We start from the raw sequence: 19,479 nt of genomic DNA on the forward strand, positions 1-19,479 counted from the left end.
TGATGTCAATCCTATAGAAAATTTGTTGGCAGAGTTGAAAAAGCTTAAGCGAGCAAGACATCCTACAAATCTGACTTGGTTAAACCAATTCTGTCAGGAGGGATGGGACAAAATTCCTTCAAACTATTGTGCAAAGCTTGTGGAAGGACACCCAAAACATTTGACCAAAGTTATACAGTTCAAAAGCAAAGCTAAAAAAAATACCAAAGAAATGTATGCCAACTTTTGACTGTGTAAAAATTAACACAAAAATCTTTAAAAAAACAAAATAAAAAATCTCATTATTATGTAAATAAGTAACATACCTAAGATAGTAAATGTTTAGTATGATTTACCATCAGACATTTAAAAAAAAAATGGTTATGTTCCTTTTTTTAGAGTGTATGTAAACTTCTGGTTTCAACTATATTTATAGACGTTCCCAAGCTCTAGAGCGGTCAAGATTACTGTATGCTTTTCAGCATTTGCTACTTTCCCCTGTGACTTTGAATACAATCCTGCGAACAAAAAACATACCTTTCTAATGGCAAAAACATAACTTTTATTCAGACATCTCTGTCAAAACAGCATATTCAGTGCCCTTCTCTTCTCCTCTGCTGGTGAATGTGAAAATGAAAGTAAAGCACGACATTTTGCAGACATTCTAGTAGCCTAATTACACAATTCTACACTGTAAAAAATGACTTATTGGATTTAGAAATGTTTTTAAGTGATGGCAAATAATTTATGTGGGCTAAATTTAAACAAATTAAGTTTAACATTACTCAATTTAATTTGTTTAAATTCAGCCCATATATATATATATATATATATATATATATATATATATATATATATATATATATATATATATATATATATATATATATATACGGTCACACTTTACAATAAGGTTCATTAGTTAATGTTAATTAATGCATTTATTTACATGAACAAACAATGAACAATACATTTACTACTGTATTTGTTCATGTTATTTAATGTTAGTTAATGAAAATACAGTAGTTAATTGTTAGATCATGTTAACACATGGTGCATTAACTAATGTCAACAAGCATGGACTTGGATGTTAATAATGCATTAGTAAATGTTCAATTATGATTAATAAATGCTGTACATGTGTTGTTCATGATTAGTTCATGTTAGTAAATGCATTAACTAATGAACCTTATGTAAAGTGTTACCATATATATATATATATATATATATATATATATATATATATATATATATATATATATATATATATATATATATATATATATATATATATATGTAAATCTAATGTATATATTTTTTTCAGTATTACCAAAAAGATTGTATTTTCTGGGCAATTACTTGATTAAATATGACAACAACAAAAATTCAAAGCTTAATTTTACCACAATAGAAGCTTTGAATGTAAATATGTCCTGACATAAATGACGTCCTATATATCAGTGGTCCCCAACCTTTTTCTAACTGCGGACTGGGGGCTTGAAATAATAATAATAATAATAATAATATTAATAAACGTGAATCCACTGTTTACTCATATGGAACTTTATTAGCACATTGCTCCAACAATACAATGCTATTTTAACATTAGGAAGTAATAACTTTATTAACACATTGCTCCAACAATATAACATATTATAACATCAAAAACTGTTGTAACGCTAAATCAATGGGAGCCCTGAGCTTGTTTCTTTGCAACGAGATGGTCCCATCTGGGACCACTATGGTACATCTAATATTCTGCTAGTTCCAGTGTTAAAGCAGCATACTGGAACAAAACCAAAATTGTTAGTTAACCCAAGACCGCTCATAACTAACTTGAAGAATCAGACATCATGTTAATCTGCATATATAGTGTAGTCCATGTCTGAGATGTCAAAACAAACTCAGGCTGAGGTTCAAGCGTAACTTGTAAAAGTATAAACTGTAAGCATGTTTGAGGACACTTCATAGGAGCACAACAATAATTGCTCCCCTTGAGACGGAGGAAAATGTCCTCATTCCTGCAGCCTTTGGCCACCGCAGTATTTATAGCGTTTCTCTCTCTTTGTTAAACCTGTCAAGATCCAGCGCCCAGAAACAAAATAAAGAAAGATGATTTATATATATTTATATAGATATATAACATGAGTGTTGTTTTCTGAACCCGGTGTTACGTTTGAGGGTTTGATTCTCATGTGAAAGATGTATAATTCAAGGTTTCTGTTTCACATGTGTCCACGGAGAGCACTTGTTGATGAGCGCTGCATTGTTTATGTGATCTGTGATTCTGTCACTTCATCTCCAGCGGCTGCGGGCTTAAGTGAAGCGCTTAGATACGCATTTATCACTACTTTCCAGGTTAGTGGAGTTTAATTCACAGTCCCCATACATTGTCAGATGACAGACTGAAGTAATGCTTTGGATTACAGCTCACAAAGTAATTAGTAAACAAAATTTACTGCATATTTTTTATATAACAGTCAATCTATAAGGTATGTACACTGTAAAAAAAAAAAAAAAAAAAGTTGAGATCCACACAATTAAAATTAAGTCAACTTATCAGTTTTTACAAATGTACTGGAAGTGGATTGAACATACAGTAAAGCAATTAATTTGATGCAAAAAATAATCAATAAATGTGTTGTTTATTAACAACTGGTGATGACAGCATACACTTTCAATTCATTGTAACTTATTAAACTAAGTTAATAATGTTCTAACTTAATTTTACAAGTTACACAAGTCAGTTTACCATAATATAAGTTCAATGGACCAAAAGATTGATTTGATTTACCTTAAAATTTTAAGGCAACCAGGATGTTTACAGCATGAAGGCAAAATGAGCCCTGTTGTCATTATTTTCTAAGTGATTTTAACTGAACATGTTTCACAGTATTTCCTTTTTTTTTCTTCCTAATTTAAGCTTGTTAACCTAATTAACCTAGTTAAGCCTTTAGGCTGAACACTATCCTGCAAAATAACTAGCGCAATATTATCTAGTCACCATGGCAAAGTTGATAAATCTATTATGTGTAATGTGTTGAAACACTCTTCTTTTAGTTAAACATATATTTTTTTAAAATATAATTTTACGGGAAGGTGTCATGGTGGCTCAATAGTTAGCACTGTTGCCTCACAGCAAGAAGGTCACTGGTTCGAGTCCCGGTTGGGCCAGTTGGCATTTCTGCGTGGAGTTTGCATGTTCTCCCTGTGTTGGTGTGGGTTTCCTTTGGGTTCGTTCTGCTGTGGTAACCCCTGATAAATAAGGGACTAAGCTGAAGGAAAATAAAAGAATGAATTTTACAAGAGGGCTAATTATTTTGCCTTCAAATGTACATGTAAGCTGTGTTGGGTATGTTATTATTTCAAACGAGTAATTAAAAATGAGATACTAATAACATCATAAACAATTGAATTAAAATAAATTTCAAATTAATCTATTGAAAAGTAATTTCATTACTCAAAAAGCAACAACTTAAACTTGTTATGATCACCAGCGATCTAGCGGCAGTGTATCACTTGGGAACTACACAAACACCACATTAACAAACTGCAACTCCCAGCATGCACCTCGCACACATCAGTTTCTGTTTTCCACTTATTACATACACACAGCCAAAATATATGATTACGATGACTATTTACACAGCACGCACACGCACTTCTAGGCTGAGTCTTGTTTATCTGTATTGTGAGCATTATGAAGCGTTCCCTTGCTGTGTTTGACCCTTGCTTTGTTCCTTTGCTTCTGTTGTTTACCGCCTAAACTGACCATTCACCTGTTTATGACCAAGCTCTGGATTTCTCTGCATGTGCCTGTTTGTTCCCGTTCCGGCCATTGACTGTTAGACGATTCCTGCATTTAGATCCTTAACTTTGCCATGCAGTGTCCTCATATGACTATTATTACAAAAATATACATTATACGCTTTCTACCCTATTTTCAGTGATAGTTCTAGCTTAAATGGCACCCTGGGCAAACCACCCCAAATATACCCCCTCCCCATCCCCCAAGAAATAAAGACACTATGAGGTTGACTTTATGTATACTTCAAATATTTAAATTTTAAATAAATAATTTAAATACATTTCATTATAATTATTTGTTTTCAATAAATATAATAATTTATTCATATTGTTATAAATAAAATAATAATTATTATTAATATAGGACCACACAGTGGCGTAGTGCTGTCGCCTCACAGCAAAAAGGTAGCTAGTTCGAGCCTCGGCTGGGTCAATTGGCGATTCTGTGTGGAGTTTTGCAAGTTCTCCCTGCGTTTGCGTGCTCCGGTTTCCCCTACTGTCCAAAGACATGTGGTACAGCTGAATTGGGTAGGCTAAATGGTCTGTAGTGTGTGTGTGTAAATGAATGCGTATGGATGTTTCCCAGTGAAGGGGTGCAGCTGGAAGGGCATGCGCTGCATAAAACATATGCTGGATAAGTTGGCAGTTCATTCCGCTGTGGCGACCCCAGAATAATAAAGGGACTAAGCCGAAAAGAAAATGAATGAATGAATTATTCATATAATTATTATACAGTTATTATTCTAATTAAATAACAGAAATCATTCCTAAATGTAACTGGAAAAACGATGTAACGACACAACTGTAGTGATATACTGAGATCACTTACAAAATCTTCTGCAGGAGTAGTAATTAGGATAATTCTATACAACATAAAAAAAAAAAAAAATGTTTTATAGCATTATCTGTTGTCTTAGACCGAAATGATGGCTAAGAAATACTGTTATTAAGTCTCATCCACCTCTACATAAAAGGCTGTTATTCTGGTTTCACAGCTCAGGAGAGGCGTGTATTTTATTGACATGCATGTAAACTGGGATTCACACCGAGAGCAGGAGCAACGTGTCTGAGGCACACAGGAATGGTTTTCTGCGCACATGCTTTAATTTGTTTTGACCAGCATTGTTTCGAGTGCACATAAAGAATAACGAACTTGTGTGTGCAAAAGACGCCAAATGTGAATGGCCCCTAACATCTTTATTCTGGGTTTACCACTCTTGATTAATACACTTTCGTAAAGTAAATCCTATCTCTAAGCTTTTACTGGTTCACAGTTGATTGATACTGGATACTTTTTTTTTTTTTTTGCACCGTCTCCCCGTGCCGCCCTAAACAAAATGCCGCCCTGGGCGATCGCCCATATTGCTCATGCCTAAATCCGCCACTGTCTATTTTTAACAGCAAAGTTCTGGCAACCCTCACTGCCAATTTTTTACTGTAAATTTTCTAAATGTCGTTTTTTTTTAAACTATTATTACAAAAATTATAGGTCCCACTTTATATTAAGTGTCCTTAACTACTATGTACTTACCTCAAAAAAATAAATGCAATGTACTTACTGTGTTTATAATGTATTTGAGAACACTTGTGTTGCTTTTGAGTTGGGATAGAGGTTGGGTTCTGGACAGGTTTGGTGGTATGGGTAGGTTTAAGGGTGGGTTAAGGTGTAAGGGATGGTCAACAGTGTATTTACAAATGTAATTACAAAAGTTAGTTACAGATGTAATTACATACATGTATTTAATCAAGCATAAGTACAAAGTAAATACATGTATTTACACAATAAGTACATTGTAACAAACTATTAGTTGCTATGTAAGTACATATTAGTTAAGGCCACTTAATATAAAGTGGGACCAAATTATATTATATGGTTGAAGTCAGAATTATTAGCCCTGCTGAATTAAAAGGAGTGTGGTTTACCTGCACAGCACTTACTAGTTGGCCTCCGTTAAAACAGCACATAATATTTGAATAGATATTTTTCAAGATACTAGTGTTCAGCTTAAAGTGACATTTAAAGGCTTAACTAGGTTAATTAGGCAAGTTAGGGTTATTTGGCAAGTGATTGTATAATGATGGTTTGTTCTATAAACAATCAAAAAAATTGCTTAAAGGGGCTAATAATATTGATTTAAAATGTTTATAAACAAGTTAAAAAACTATTTTATTCTTGCCAAAATAAAACAAATAGGACTTTCTACTGAAGAAAAAATATTATCAGACATACTGTGAAAATTTCCTTGCTCTGTTAAACATCATTTGGGGAAAAAAAAAAAAAAAAAAGTAATCACAAGTGGGATAATACCTGTGACTTCAACTGTATATTATATAGTTTCTACCCTGTTTTCATAGTAAATTTCTGGCAAATTTTCTACAGCTGCCATTTTTTATCATGCATTTTATAGATTTTCTTTACAGTGTAAAGCTAAACTGTTATTACAAAACATTTAAGCTGTTAATTGGGTTTACATGTAAATTGCAGGCTGTAATCTGAAGTGTTACCCAGACTCAAACCCTCAGTTGTTTTTCCCTTCACATGAAGCGTTATCCAGTATGGGCATGAGTGGTTGTGCTGGATCGGCTCCATATGATATATTCCCCGGTGGCCTGATTTCCAGTGCGCTACATGTGCATGGAACTGCTCTGGTTGGCTCTGATCCGCCCACTCAGTACCATTAGATAAAGTGTTTCAGCTGCTCAGCGTGGAAGAAACACCCCGCCTGCTCTCTCCAAAGATCTCTTCAAGGTTTCGTTAAATAGCATTTTCCTCGTTCAGTGGAGGCAGACACCGAAAACACTGGCGATGAGAAGAGGACATGTGTGTGTTAGTTCATCTATAGGTGACTATTAAGGGACCAGCGTTGCTTTAAAAATATATACAGTAAGGAAGGTTGGTTGGTTGTGAAGCAGGATTATATTTTCCTGTTTTCCCTTTATCTCAGAAAGATCTGGAATAATAATTTCTAATGATTTCTACTATAAACTTAGATACTATGATAAATAAATGAATGAATATACACTCACCGGCCACTTTTTTAGGTACATCTTACTAGTACTGAGTTGTAGTGTGGCAAGAAAATATCCCTTACATACACCACTGCCACCAGCCTGAACCATTGATACAAGGCAGGATGGATCCATGCTTTCATGTCGTTGATGCCAAATTCTGACCCTACCATCCGAATTTTGCAGCATAAATCGAAATCCATCAGATCAGGCAACATTTCTCCAATCTTCTATTGTCCAATTTTGGTGAGCCTGTGTGAATTGTAGCCTCAATTTCCTGTTCTTAGCTGACAGAAGTGGTACCCGGTGTGGTCTTCTGCTGCTGTAGCCCATCCGCCTCAAGGTTCAATGTGTTGTGTGTTCAGAGATGCTCTTCTGCATACCTCGATTGTAGCGAGTGCTTAATTGAGTTACTGTTGCCTTTCTATTAGCTCCAACCAGTCTGGCCATTCTCCTCTGACCTCTGGTATCAACAAGGCATTTCGTCACCTTGGAATTTAAAGGTTCTGTCTGCATTCTGAATGATTTTGAGATAATGAGCGTTAAAGTTTTTCTATTCCATAGCAAACAGTACAGTATGTGTGTAAAATTAGTTTTTTTTTAATAAAAAGTCTTAAATTGTAAACAACTTATAAAAAAAATCCCATAATGTAAATTAGTTATTTAATAAGAATATGTGAATAACTAAATTTTGACAAAAAAAATGTCAGATAGAACCTTATAATTCTAAAGTGACTATTTGCACCAACAGAACTGACGATCACTGGATTTCTCTTTTTTGGACCATTCTCTGTAAACCCTAGAGATGGTTGTGTGTGAAAATTGCAGTAGATCAGCAGTTTCTGAAAAATACAGACCAGCCCGTCTGTCACCAACGGCCATGCCACGTTCAAAGTCACTTAATTAAATTTTCTTCCCCATTATGATGGTCGGTTTAAACTGCAACTGGTCGTCTTGACCATGTCTACATGCCTAATTGCACTGAGCTGCTGTCACGTGATTGGCTGATTAGAAATTTGCCTAAACGAGCAGATGGACAGATGTACCTAATAAAGTGGCCCATGAGTGTAAATACACATGTAAAACATGCACTTACATACATGCACTTACCTACATACTTTGGAGCATAATTATTTTATAAATTTATTTATTTTCATTATTATTATTATTATAATTTTCCTTTTGATTATTATTATTTATTTTTGCATTGTGTTTCCTCATTTATTATTAATTTTACTAATTACATATTCTTCTGCTTCTTCTTCTTATTATTATTATTATTACTAAATAAATTATTATATAAATTATTATTATTAAAGGGACAAAGCCGAAAAGAAAATGAATGAATGAATGAATAAATGAATGAATGAAAAACTGTCTACTTTAAAGGCAAAAATGACCCATTTACATTCTTATAATAATAACATGCTATGTTTGTGTTCATGTTTTACGCCAGAGAAACACTCGCTTATCTTTCAAATGCTTCACAAAGGCCTTTTCATGTTGACTTGTGCTGTTATGCAGACAGATTCCACATTGTAAAAAATGATTAAAGCTGCTTTAACAACTAAAATGTCGAGCATTCAAAGTCATCAGAAGTCGCAATCATCTTTTCCTATCAAACTTCTCAAAAGGGAGAAAAAAAGAAATGCATTAAACCCGTCCACACTGAATGCACTCAAACTATTCTGCCAGTCCAGATAAAGTGCAACCATCAAAATAAACATTTACGAGCACATTTTGCAAGAAAGTGGCAGACGGTATTATTTTACAAAGTGCGCACTCCTTTTATCAATCTTTATTTTTTTCCATTGCAGGTTGTCCCATGGCCATTAAGCGAGTTGGAAGTTCTAAACGCGTCTCTCTGGCAGCAGAAGCCATGATGGCGATGGATTGTGACGTGACACAGGGACCATCTGTCTCTTCTGCTCACCCGCTCCACCTGCTCTCGCTCTCGCCTATCAAGCTTCCCTTTCTGATGGCTCCTCAAGCAGGTAGGAGAACAGCACAAAATGCTTTCATTAATGTCCTTGCGCTCATGGAAAAAAATCCCCAGTGGGCCCCTATTGTCCCAAAGGACCCTATAGCTGCAGTTCTGGGGAAGTAACTAACTAAAAGTAGTGACACTTTAGCTGAATTACGCTTTGGCTATTTTCAAAATAGTGAACATTTTCTAGTGACATGACGTGATAAAACTGTGATTTTGTGGATCAATCAAGAGTTATAGTGAATGTGTCAGAAAAACTTGAAAATTTTCATATTGTGATGCAGTTCCCTGAGAAATTGACTATTAAATGAGTAAACAGTAGGCATGGCTTATTTTTTCTGCTCCAAGCTGATTGGACATAGTAAAGTATTGTAATGCAGTTCCCAGAGAAATGGACTACTAAATGAGAAAACGGTAGGCATGGCTTATTTTTCTCTGCTGCGAGCTGATTGGATGTAGTAAAGTATTGTGACGCAGTTCCTAGAGAAATGAAATATTATATGAGGAAATGGTGGGTGTGGCTCAGTTTTCTCAGCTGCGAGCTGATTGGATATAGAAAAGCATTGTGACAGTTATTAGAAAGATTGGATTATTATATGAGAAACAAGTGGGTGTGGCTTGTTTTTTTTACTGCGAGCTGATTGGATGTTGCAAAGCAGGCATTTCATTCAGAAAGATAAGTGACACTTTAGCTTAATTACGTTTTGTCTGTTTTCAAAATAGTGAACACTTTCTACTGACGTGACATAATAAAACTGCTTTTGTAAATCAATCAAGCATTATGAAGAAAGATATTAAAGTGTGCATGAACGGGAAGCTGCAAGCGTTTTTTTATTTATCGTACTGTGACATTTCCAGGAGAAATTAAATATTAAATGAGAAACAGGGGGCGTGGCTTGTTTTTTCTACAGCGAGCTGATTGGATGTAGTAAAGTAGGCATTTCATTCGGGAGCATGAGTGATGCTTTAGTTTACTTACATTTTGGCGTAATTAAAAAGTCGACAAAGCCGAAAAGAACATGAATGAATGATTTTGACTCGATACAAATGCATGTTGCCAGATTGACAACACCAACAGGAGTGAGCCTTTCACTGTAAGCTGCTCAGCTAATTATTACGTTTGAAATATTTGTATTTTTTTTGCAAATAAAATCTCTGCATGTGGACTTGAAGAACTTTAAACCTGCGTCTCATTTCAGGGGATTTTGCTATCATCTGACAGGTTGATTTTTGTCTGCGTGTGCATATATTGAGACAACCTTCATGACAAATAAAATATATGCCATGTTTTCTGACAAGGCAACCAAAGGTGGTGAAATATAATTGAGTTACCTGTCAGTGGGTGGACTTAAACAGACCAAATCTAAGACAGACACTCCAGCACGGAACACACTTTTTCAAAGGAGAATAACTGACTTTAGCATTGTTTTTCAGATAAATAAATATGTACACTTTGCATGATTCTTAAATATCTACAAATGTATTATTGTATGTTTGTGCTTTTGAGTAATCAAAAATATACATACAGCACCTTTAAAGTTTAGTAACTTGAATTTTATGCACAGTATTTAACATATTTTTTTCTCAGCTAAGAAAATATTAGAACAAACGTACCATGTAATGAGCCACTGAGCATCTCCAAGCAGAATGAAATGAATCAGCGTTAAATTAATCAGTAAATCATTCAATGACTCACAGGAAAGGTTTGTTCTGAATCATTTTATTGTTTGTTTGAAAACTTTATGATTTAATCACTCCATAAATGCCTTTGCTCTATAAATAAATGTATTTATTTATTTGCCTTTTAGAATCAATCAATCACTCATCTGCTTCTATGACTCAATGATGCTACCAAAAATAGCTACCCAGGCTCAATCTGGAAACATAGCCCTGTGGACGTTTCTGAAGACCAGCGAAACAGTTTTTGTTTTCGTGAATCCGCTAGAGGCTGCTGTGTGTGATTTTTCGCATCGTTCGTGCCCGCGCTGTTCTTACGTAAATCCACCAGAGGCCGATGTAGAGCGACCATCTGTCCGCCTGACTAACTGAATGATTGAGTGAGCGGCCGGCCAATCGGCCGACCCACCCTCCTCCTCCTCCTAATTCCCCAAACCCAAACAACGATTTACAAAAGCTGTCCAAAAAAAGAAAAGCCCTCGTCTGATTTTTACCACAAATTCGGATTTCACCACATTCTCGCCCTGTTAGGAACTCGTTCACTTTATTTTTTGTATTCTGTTTTTGTCTTACCTGATTCCTGGAACCGCTCTTCCCCGGATTCGAACCTGGTCATCGCCGTCAGCTCCCCTCTGGGTCTCCGCTCCGCCTACGTTCACAACGAGCTAACCGGGCAAACTGGTTGCGGTGGGAAAGCCCTCCACAAGGAGGTAAGCCGGCAGCCGGCAAGCGCGGAGAGAAGCGGCGTCACACCGCCCCGTAGCGTTCGCTTGAAAAAAAAATACCTCTGGCCATGTAAATCGCAGTCTCCAGAAACATCCGCGGGGCTACATTTTGAGAATGAGCTTGGGTTTCAAAATAGTCTTGTCTGTGTCAATCAGTGTTGTTGAGGAATTGATTCAATTTGTAAGAATGATTACTTGTTCCTGATCAAAACAGTGTGTTTGAATGAATCAAATGAGAATATGAATCTTTTACTCTTATTTAGTTTCTGGATAAACCAGTGTTGTTGGCCAAACTTAACGAGTGAATGATTCAGTGACTCATGTTTATGAACACATTTGTATGAATGAACGATCTATTATTTAGAGCAGACCAAACTTTGTTCTTGGTTTGTTTTTAACACTCTCTCCTCATCATTGTTTGCTTCTTTCCCTCTTCTGGCACAGGTTAAAACCAACCTGCTTTGTGTTGTTTTGCATGACCCACTTGGTGGGAATCTTGGGTTCATAATGAGGGTCTGCTTTCTCACAAAGCTTTCTGATGTCCTAATTGGTTAATTGTAATTGCAAATGCCTTTGGTTATGCAAATGTCAACGTTTTTAGTCCTGGCTTGTCAGAAATAGTCTGTGCATCGTTTTCCCTTTCACTTTAAACCCAGCAGGCATGAAAAGAAAGGCTTTACAGAGCATCTTGGTAAAGAAATGAGTTATCATGTTTGCACACAGTGCTTTGATGCGGATTCATTCGATTTGAAAGGAAATTTGAGAGTTTTTATGCTTGTTGGTTTGGACTTCCCCAAACAATTACGAGAAATGTTGCTGCTTGAGCACGCATCGTCTTGCTGAGTGTGTTTTGGTGTTGTTTTTTACTGTGACAGTCCCATTTCTCTTAAAGACGTAATAGTAGGAGCTGATGTGGACGTGTTTAAATCAAGGGTCAGTGCATAATGACCGAACCGAAAGGAAAGGTACGGCTGTTCATTTGGCGAAATAGACAGAGCGTATCCCTTTTATTTTCTGTCTTTCCTTTCTCTTTTCCTCCATCTCTCATGCATATTGATTAACTGTTTCCTTTCTCTGTTGTTCGGTGAACTTGTTCGGTCCCTCTCGCGGCTACATTGCCTGAGGTGAAAAACCATGTGTGTGTGTTTCTCTAAGAGTGTGTACATGAGTCTCAGTGCAGATCTATATATTTTATGAGCAAATGTATGTATTTTTCACCTCCAGCCTTGTATGTGGGAGTGAGGGATGAATTCTCTGCTGTGAATCAATAGGAAATGTGGCTGCGGTTGTCAACACGGCCCATATGGATGACAGGAATCCTCCTCTGGAATTACTTCCTTTTAGCCAGGCCTCTAAAGTAACATTAAAGCAAACAGGCCAGCAAACCCCATAGGGCTTTTAATTTAGCTCTGTAACGATGTATATGCGTGTTCGTCTGATGCCGTGGAAACTGGATCATGTCTACATCATCTGCCCACTGTATCCGAGTCGACGTTATAATTCTTTCTAATTGCGTTCTAAATCTTAATGCAAGAACGATTGCTGTATAATTTGTGTAAGGGACGATAATGGACTATAGCTCTCTCCGGATACTGCGTTTAAAAAGGCTGTAACTTAATGCAAGACACAGTTAGTAGACATTATTATTCATTAACACACTGTTATCAAGCAGCTAAATGCACTGCAGTACCATTAAAGAATGTATTTTATCAATCATATCACATCTCAACAGTGTATTTACAGTCACAAAACTTTCCGGATAAATCAATCAATTTTATTTAATTAGCTTTGTAAATAATTTGTAGTTTTTTGTCTGAAATATTTATTATATCTTGAAATATTTGGATGAGTGAATGATTCAGTGACTCCTTTATGGTCACTTGCTTTATTACTGAATGAATCACTGTGCTTGACTGAACTGGATGAGCAATTGATTCATGACTCACTTATAGTCACTTGGTTTTTTACTGAATGAATCAGTGTTTGAATCGATTGGATGAGTAATTAATTTAATGACTCACTTATAGTCACTGGCTGCGTCCGAAACCGCCTACTACTCAGTAGGTACTGCATTTGAATTTAAACATACTACTCGACCGTTAGAAAGGTATGTTTTATACAGTATGAATGGAATTCAGACGTACTACATCCGCCATTTTGTCATGGTCACGTGACCTACCTGCGTCAGTTGCGTAGCTTCAATTCCATTCATGAATTCTCTCGCGGGGCATCATGGGACAGCGCAGCATGCATAGGATGCACACTTCAGAATCTCGCCGGAAGTAGTAAGTCATCCGGGTACTTCTTGCTTACTGATTTTCGAATTCTATGTATTCGGATATACTACTCGGCTCACATACTGATTTTAGCATACTATATAGTATGGAACGGTTTCAGACTCAGCCACTTACTTTTTTACTGAATGAATCACTGTGTTTGAATGAGTTGGATGAGCAATTGATTCAGTGACTCATTCATAGTCACTTGATTTATTACTAAATGAATCACTGCGTCTGAATGAATTGGATGAATAACTGATTCAAGGACTCAAGGATTCATTCATCAACAAAACACATGACTCTGAGTCATTGAATCAGTTATTCATCCAATTCATTCAGACGCAGTGATTCATTCATTAAAAAACCACATGACTCTCTGTGTTGAACTGAACTGGGTGAGCAATTAATTTAGTAATTCACTTAAAGTCAGCTGCTCTTTTACTGAATGAATCACTGTGTGTGAATAAATTATATGAGTAATTGATTCAGTGAATTATAGCTGTGTTTTTAGTAAATGAATCACTGAGTTTAATGAATTGGATGAATGATTGATTCAGTGACTTACTTATAGTCATGCGTTTTGTTACTGAATGAATCACTGTTTTGGAATGAATTGGATGAGTAACTGATTTAGTGACTCACTTAAAGTCGCTTGCAAAAAAGACTCACATTTAGTTGGATAAGTAATTGATTTAGTGACTCAGTCATGTTTTTGTTACTAAATTAATTACTGTGTGGGGTGTTGAAATGAATTGGATGGGTAATTGATTAAATGAATAATTTGTAGTCGATTGCTTTATTACTGAATAAATCCCTTTGTTTAAATGAATTGGATGAATAACTGATTCAATGAATCACTTATAGTTTCACTATTGAACAAATCAGTGTGTGGGAATGTAATTGATGAAAAATTGATTCAGTGACTCACCTATAGTCATGTGTTTTATTAATGAATGAATCACTGTGTGAAATTCAATCACTTACTTATATAGTCACTTGTTTTTTACTGAATCAACTGCTGTGTGGAGAAAAATCGGATAAGTAATTAATTCATTCACTCACTTAGAGTCATGTTTTTTGTTACTGAATGAATCAGTGTGTTTGAATGAATTGAATGAGTAACTGATTCAGTGACTCATTTATAGACATGTTTCATTGCTGAACAAATCACTGTGTGGGAATCAATTTGATGAGTAATTGATTCAGTGACTTAAAGTCATGTGTTTTGTTACTGAATGAATCACTATGTTTGGTGATGATTCAGCAACTTGCGTTTAGTGACCTATTACTGAATAAATCCTAGTGTTTCAGGAGACCAGGGGCCTCATGTACAAAATATATATATATATATTGTGTCAATTAACCCATTTTATCAATTAATGGAAATAAAACAAACACACACAAGAAATACACGTACACCAGACATGAAGTTGGCAGGAACCAATGCACATTTTCACATTAATTTCATCGTTAGTAAATATAAACGCGAGCATGAAATCTGGCGTACACAAAGTTTTTGTGTGTATGCAACGTTGATACATGAGGCCCCAGATGATTATGATATCATTGATTCAATGAAATTCAATGGTATGAAAGGATGAATTCAAAACAGTGTGTTTGAATGAATCAAATAAGCAAATGAATCTTTTACTCTTATTTAGTTTCTGGATAAATCAGTGTTGCTGACCAAACTTAAGTGAACTTGAGTGAATGATTCAGTGACTCATTTTTATGAACTCATTTGTGTGAAGAATTGATCTATTATTTAAAGCAGAGCAAACTTCATTCTTGGTTTGTTTTTAACACTCTCTCCTCATCACTGCTTGCTTTATTTCACCCCCCCCCCCTCTTTTGGGACAGGTAAAAACCAACCTGCTTTGTGTTGTTTTGCATGACCCACTTACTTGGGTTCATGAATCTTGGGTTTATAATGAGGGTCTGCTTTCTCGCAAAGCTTTCTGATGCCCTAATTGCTTAATTGTAATAGCACAGATATTCAATTCTGTATACACATATGATACTCCTTTCCTTAGACAGAGAATCAGACACAAATTTTTTCAATCTACAGCCCACATAATCAGCTGACTTTTAAGTAATTTAAGTACATTTCATGCAGCAATATTGAATTAAAACAGAAGGTATTTTAGAATAATTAGACTGCCTACCTACTGGAACAACCTTCACAACTGGAACATGCATATACGCCGCTCGCTACGTAAAGCCAATGAGGAGTTCTGTGTCATGATAAATGTGTGCGTTTAAAGGCAGATGTTGATGTTATATGAATGTGCATTAATCGAGTTGGTTTTATCACACTATGTGTTCATGCCAGCACTGCAGGGAGTCCTTTAATGCCAATGGAGGCGGCTTTGAGTTCCCTTCAAATGCCTGAATTACTGGAGTCCTACACATCTGTGCTGAGAGATTATGTTTTCAACCCATGCCCTGAATGTGACGCCATTGTTGCCAAACCGATTCCTCTCCCCTGCAAATAAACGATAGGGGAGTCGTTTTGTTTGACCCACGTCTTATAATACAGTATGAAATGTTTTAGAGTGTGATAACAGTATCGAGGAGAAGTTGAGTAAATGAAGACAGGCCTGTTTGAGTCAGAGGTGGCGTCTATTTATGTCGAGTTCAGCTAAAGCGCCGTCTGCCAAATTCTCAAAGCTCGTGGCGTCTTGATGCCTTTTATTGATGTGGGAGTTGTTGCTTTTTGGCTCGCACGTAAAAATCGACATGCTCGGTATTTTTGTAAGTGAGAATAACATATTTGCTACGCGACTTTGTTGTTCCACAGTGAATAATGTGAAACAAAACTGATATCGTCAAACTGAAAACTGTTATATTTACAGCATTGTTCAACACATAGTTTAAAATCAATTTTATGATAATTACTTGTTATAAATTGCTTTTATTATTATTATTATTATTATTATTATTATTATTATTATTATTATTATTATTATTATTATTATAACAATAATAATAACAACAATAAAATAATAATAAACATGTTTAAAAGAATAATAATAATAATAATAATAATAATAATAATAATAAACATTTGAAAAGAGGACAGTTGTCTATAATGTTGTTGTCTGCAAACAATATAATAATGTTTATTCTTATTCTTCTTATTAATACCTAAACACAACACAGATTGTTATTCATACAGCAACATCCTATTTGAACTTGGATAAATTAAGCTTTCTTTAATATAATCAAAAAGTCTCATTAAATAACAATAGCAATAATAATATTAATAATATTAAATGGAAATACTACTACTACTAAAAAATAATAATAAATGGCAATATTATTATTAATAATAATAATAATAATAATAATAATAATAATAATGAAATTAATAATGATAATAATAACACAATTAAAAAGAGTGTTATTATTATTATTATTATTATTATTATTATTATTATTATTATATAAAATAAGTGTTGTTATTTTTAATAATAATTATAATAATACCAAAATTATTATTATAGCAATAATAACAACTTTTATGGTTAATATTATTATTGGTTATTATTATTATTAGTATTATTATTATTGTTGTTGTTATTATTTTTTATCATAACCAACAATAATAATAATAATAATAATAATAAAAATACTAATAATAATAATAATAATAATAATAATAATATTATGTACTAGCGGTATAATAAGTAGTTTTTATAAAATATTGAGAAATAATTAACATTTATAATAATATTGTTATTTAGGCATCAAATTCGACTATTATCTAAAGAGTCATATGAATGAAGACTTAAGGATTTTAATATATATATATATATATATATATATATATATATATATATATATATATAAATAAATATATATATATATATATATATATATATATATATATATATATATATATATATATATATATATATATATATATATATATATATAGTTATTATTATTATAAATATTATTATTATTGTTTGTTTTTTGCAGTGCAACCTTAATAAACAGGACTGTTCAAAAACATGAATAATCTACCAACACAAACTTCTGAACAGTAATTATGTTTCTAACTGAGGTATGTGAACTGAATTTCAGATTTATGCAAAAGCCGCTCATAGAGATTTCATACAAGGTGTGACCAACCAAAAGCCAAAGGTCAACATTTAAACAAGCCGGCCTGCAGAATGACGGGACAATTATGCAAATGACATTATGTCTGATAAGAGCTGCATTAGTAGGTCATGATTTACATAAGAAGAGTCTTCTCTGCTTGGGCACAGAGATAACACTTTAGAGATTCATTTGGAGTTTTCTGAGCACTCTGATAAACACCTTCACTGATAAATCTTCACTGTGAATGACAGAGATAGAGGGAAGAAGCTCATTTCTTTCCTCTATCGCTCTCTCTTAAGAAATCCTGCTAATTTTCCTAATTGCAACTTTATCTCTGAATAGTTGTAGGCCAGTCCAGGCGGTCACGATAGTAAAATGCTGTAATAAAAAAATTCTGTCTAAAATAAAAAAAAAAAAAAAAAAATTTTGTATTCTTCAATGCTTTGCTACTGACTTCCTGCTTTGACTTCCTGCTTTGCTACTGTTCGGACGTCTTTGCCCACTGCTCCGCTCTTCGCACTCTTGCTTTTATATCTTATACCCTAATTTTAACTTGAGCCTATCAGCACAGTGCTCAAACAACACGGCTTGAAGATCAGCATCGATTCTACAAACTTTCTGGAATATAGCTTTACTAACAAGAAAGGAATTACCGTCTAAACAATCCTCCCGCTATCAGCTATCAGCTGCTTACATTCCGGAGACGGGAAGACACGGCTGTGAAAATGCCTCTGGATCGGATTAATTCAGATTCTCACTGCTGTACAAACTGCCACAAACTTCTACAAAAGATTGCAGTTCTTGAAACGAAGTTGCTTGCGATCCGACCAGAACTTCAGCTTCATTGTGGATTCTCTCAGCACACAGCCGGTGAGTCCCATAAATCTGTTCCTGCTACTGTTTTGAGCACAGAAAAACAGAAAAGAACTGTTGAAAATGAGCATTGGCATAAACAAGGTGCGAGACCAAAGGGTACTCGAGGGGTCAGATCATACGCTGCCGCATTAGCGTCTTCTACCCCAAATACAGCTCGGACTCAAATACAGCTTCAGAACAGATATGAAGTTTTGAGTAATATGGGTGAAGAATCCCCAAATGTAGTCAGACAGAGATCGCATGATTCAGCAACTAATTCTGCATGGAACAGAGGCTCAAGGCCGACTAGACAGCGGCATTCTGCTCCGATCACACCTGAGATAAGAACACTAGTCGTAGGAGATTCAATAATCAAGAATTTCAGGAGCAGATCTACAATGACATACTGCTTTCCTCATGCAACAGTTTCTGATGTAAACAAAGAACTTGAGGAAATTCTGAAAAAGCACAAGACGGCAAAACGGATTATCATCCATGTGGGGAAGAATGATATTCGGAAAGAACAGTCAGAACTGCTCAAGAAAGATTTCTGTGAGCTCTTGGAAACAGCTGAAAGATTGAAGGTTCAGGCGTTCATAAGTGGACCACTCCCTGCAAGAGGGACAAATATGTTTTCACGGCTTCTTGGTCTAAATGTATGGCTACAGAAAACATGTAACAAGAAAGGACTGAATTTCATCGACAACTTTAATCTCTTCTGGAACCAAAGACAGCTGTTTACATCAGACGGCCTTCATCCAAACAAACTTGGTGCAAAGGTGCTAAAGGACAATATTTTTTTCTCCCTCAATCATCCATCAGCTGTGTATGCCACTGAACTGAATTGCAAACACACACCTAGCAAATGTTCGGATGACCACAGGACTTCAAATCAGCTCCTGAGTGGACTTGTGGCTGACGAATCACCCAAGGACAGTGATAATGCCACGCAGCCAAAACACCCAATGTTGATAGAGACACTATCAGTTGCCCTCTGCTCAACACAGGCAGACTGTGACGCATCAGAACAGCATCAAGTCTCGTCACTCAAAAA

The 19,479-nt window shown here is 35.1% G+C and overlaps 1 protein-coding gene across 1 annotated transcript in view; it reads left to right on the forward strand.

Annotated features, from left to right (window-relative positions):
- The window catches only part of tcerg1l (transcription elongation regulator 1 like), a 207,376-nt gene that overhangs the window by 51,379 nt on the left and 136,518 nt on the right, over nucleotides 1-19,479 (forward strand). The window contains exon 6 of the mRNA XM_021480414.2: nucleotides 8,613-8,789. Coding sequence (XP_021336089.1) covers nucleotides 8,613-8,789 — 177 coding nt within the window. The remainder of the gene's footprint in view (nucleotides 1-8,612; nucleotides 8,790-19,479) is intronic.

Source organism: Danio rerio, chromosome 12 (genome assembly GCF_049306965.1).
Source record: "Danio rerio strain Tuebingen ecotype United States chromosome 12, GRCz12tu, whole genome shotgun sequence".
Taxonomy (NCBI): domain Eukaryota; kingdom Metazoa; phylum Chordata; class Actinopteri; order Cypriniformes; family Danionidae; genus Danio; species Danio rerio.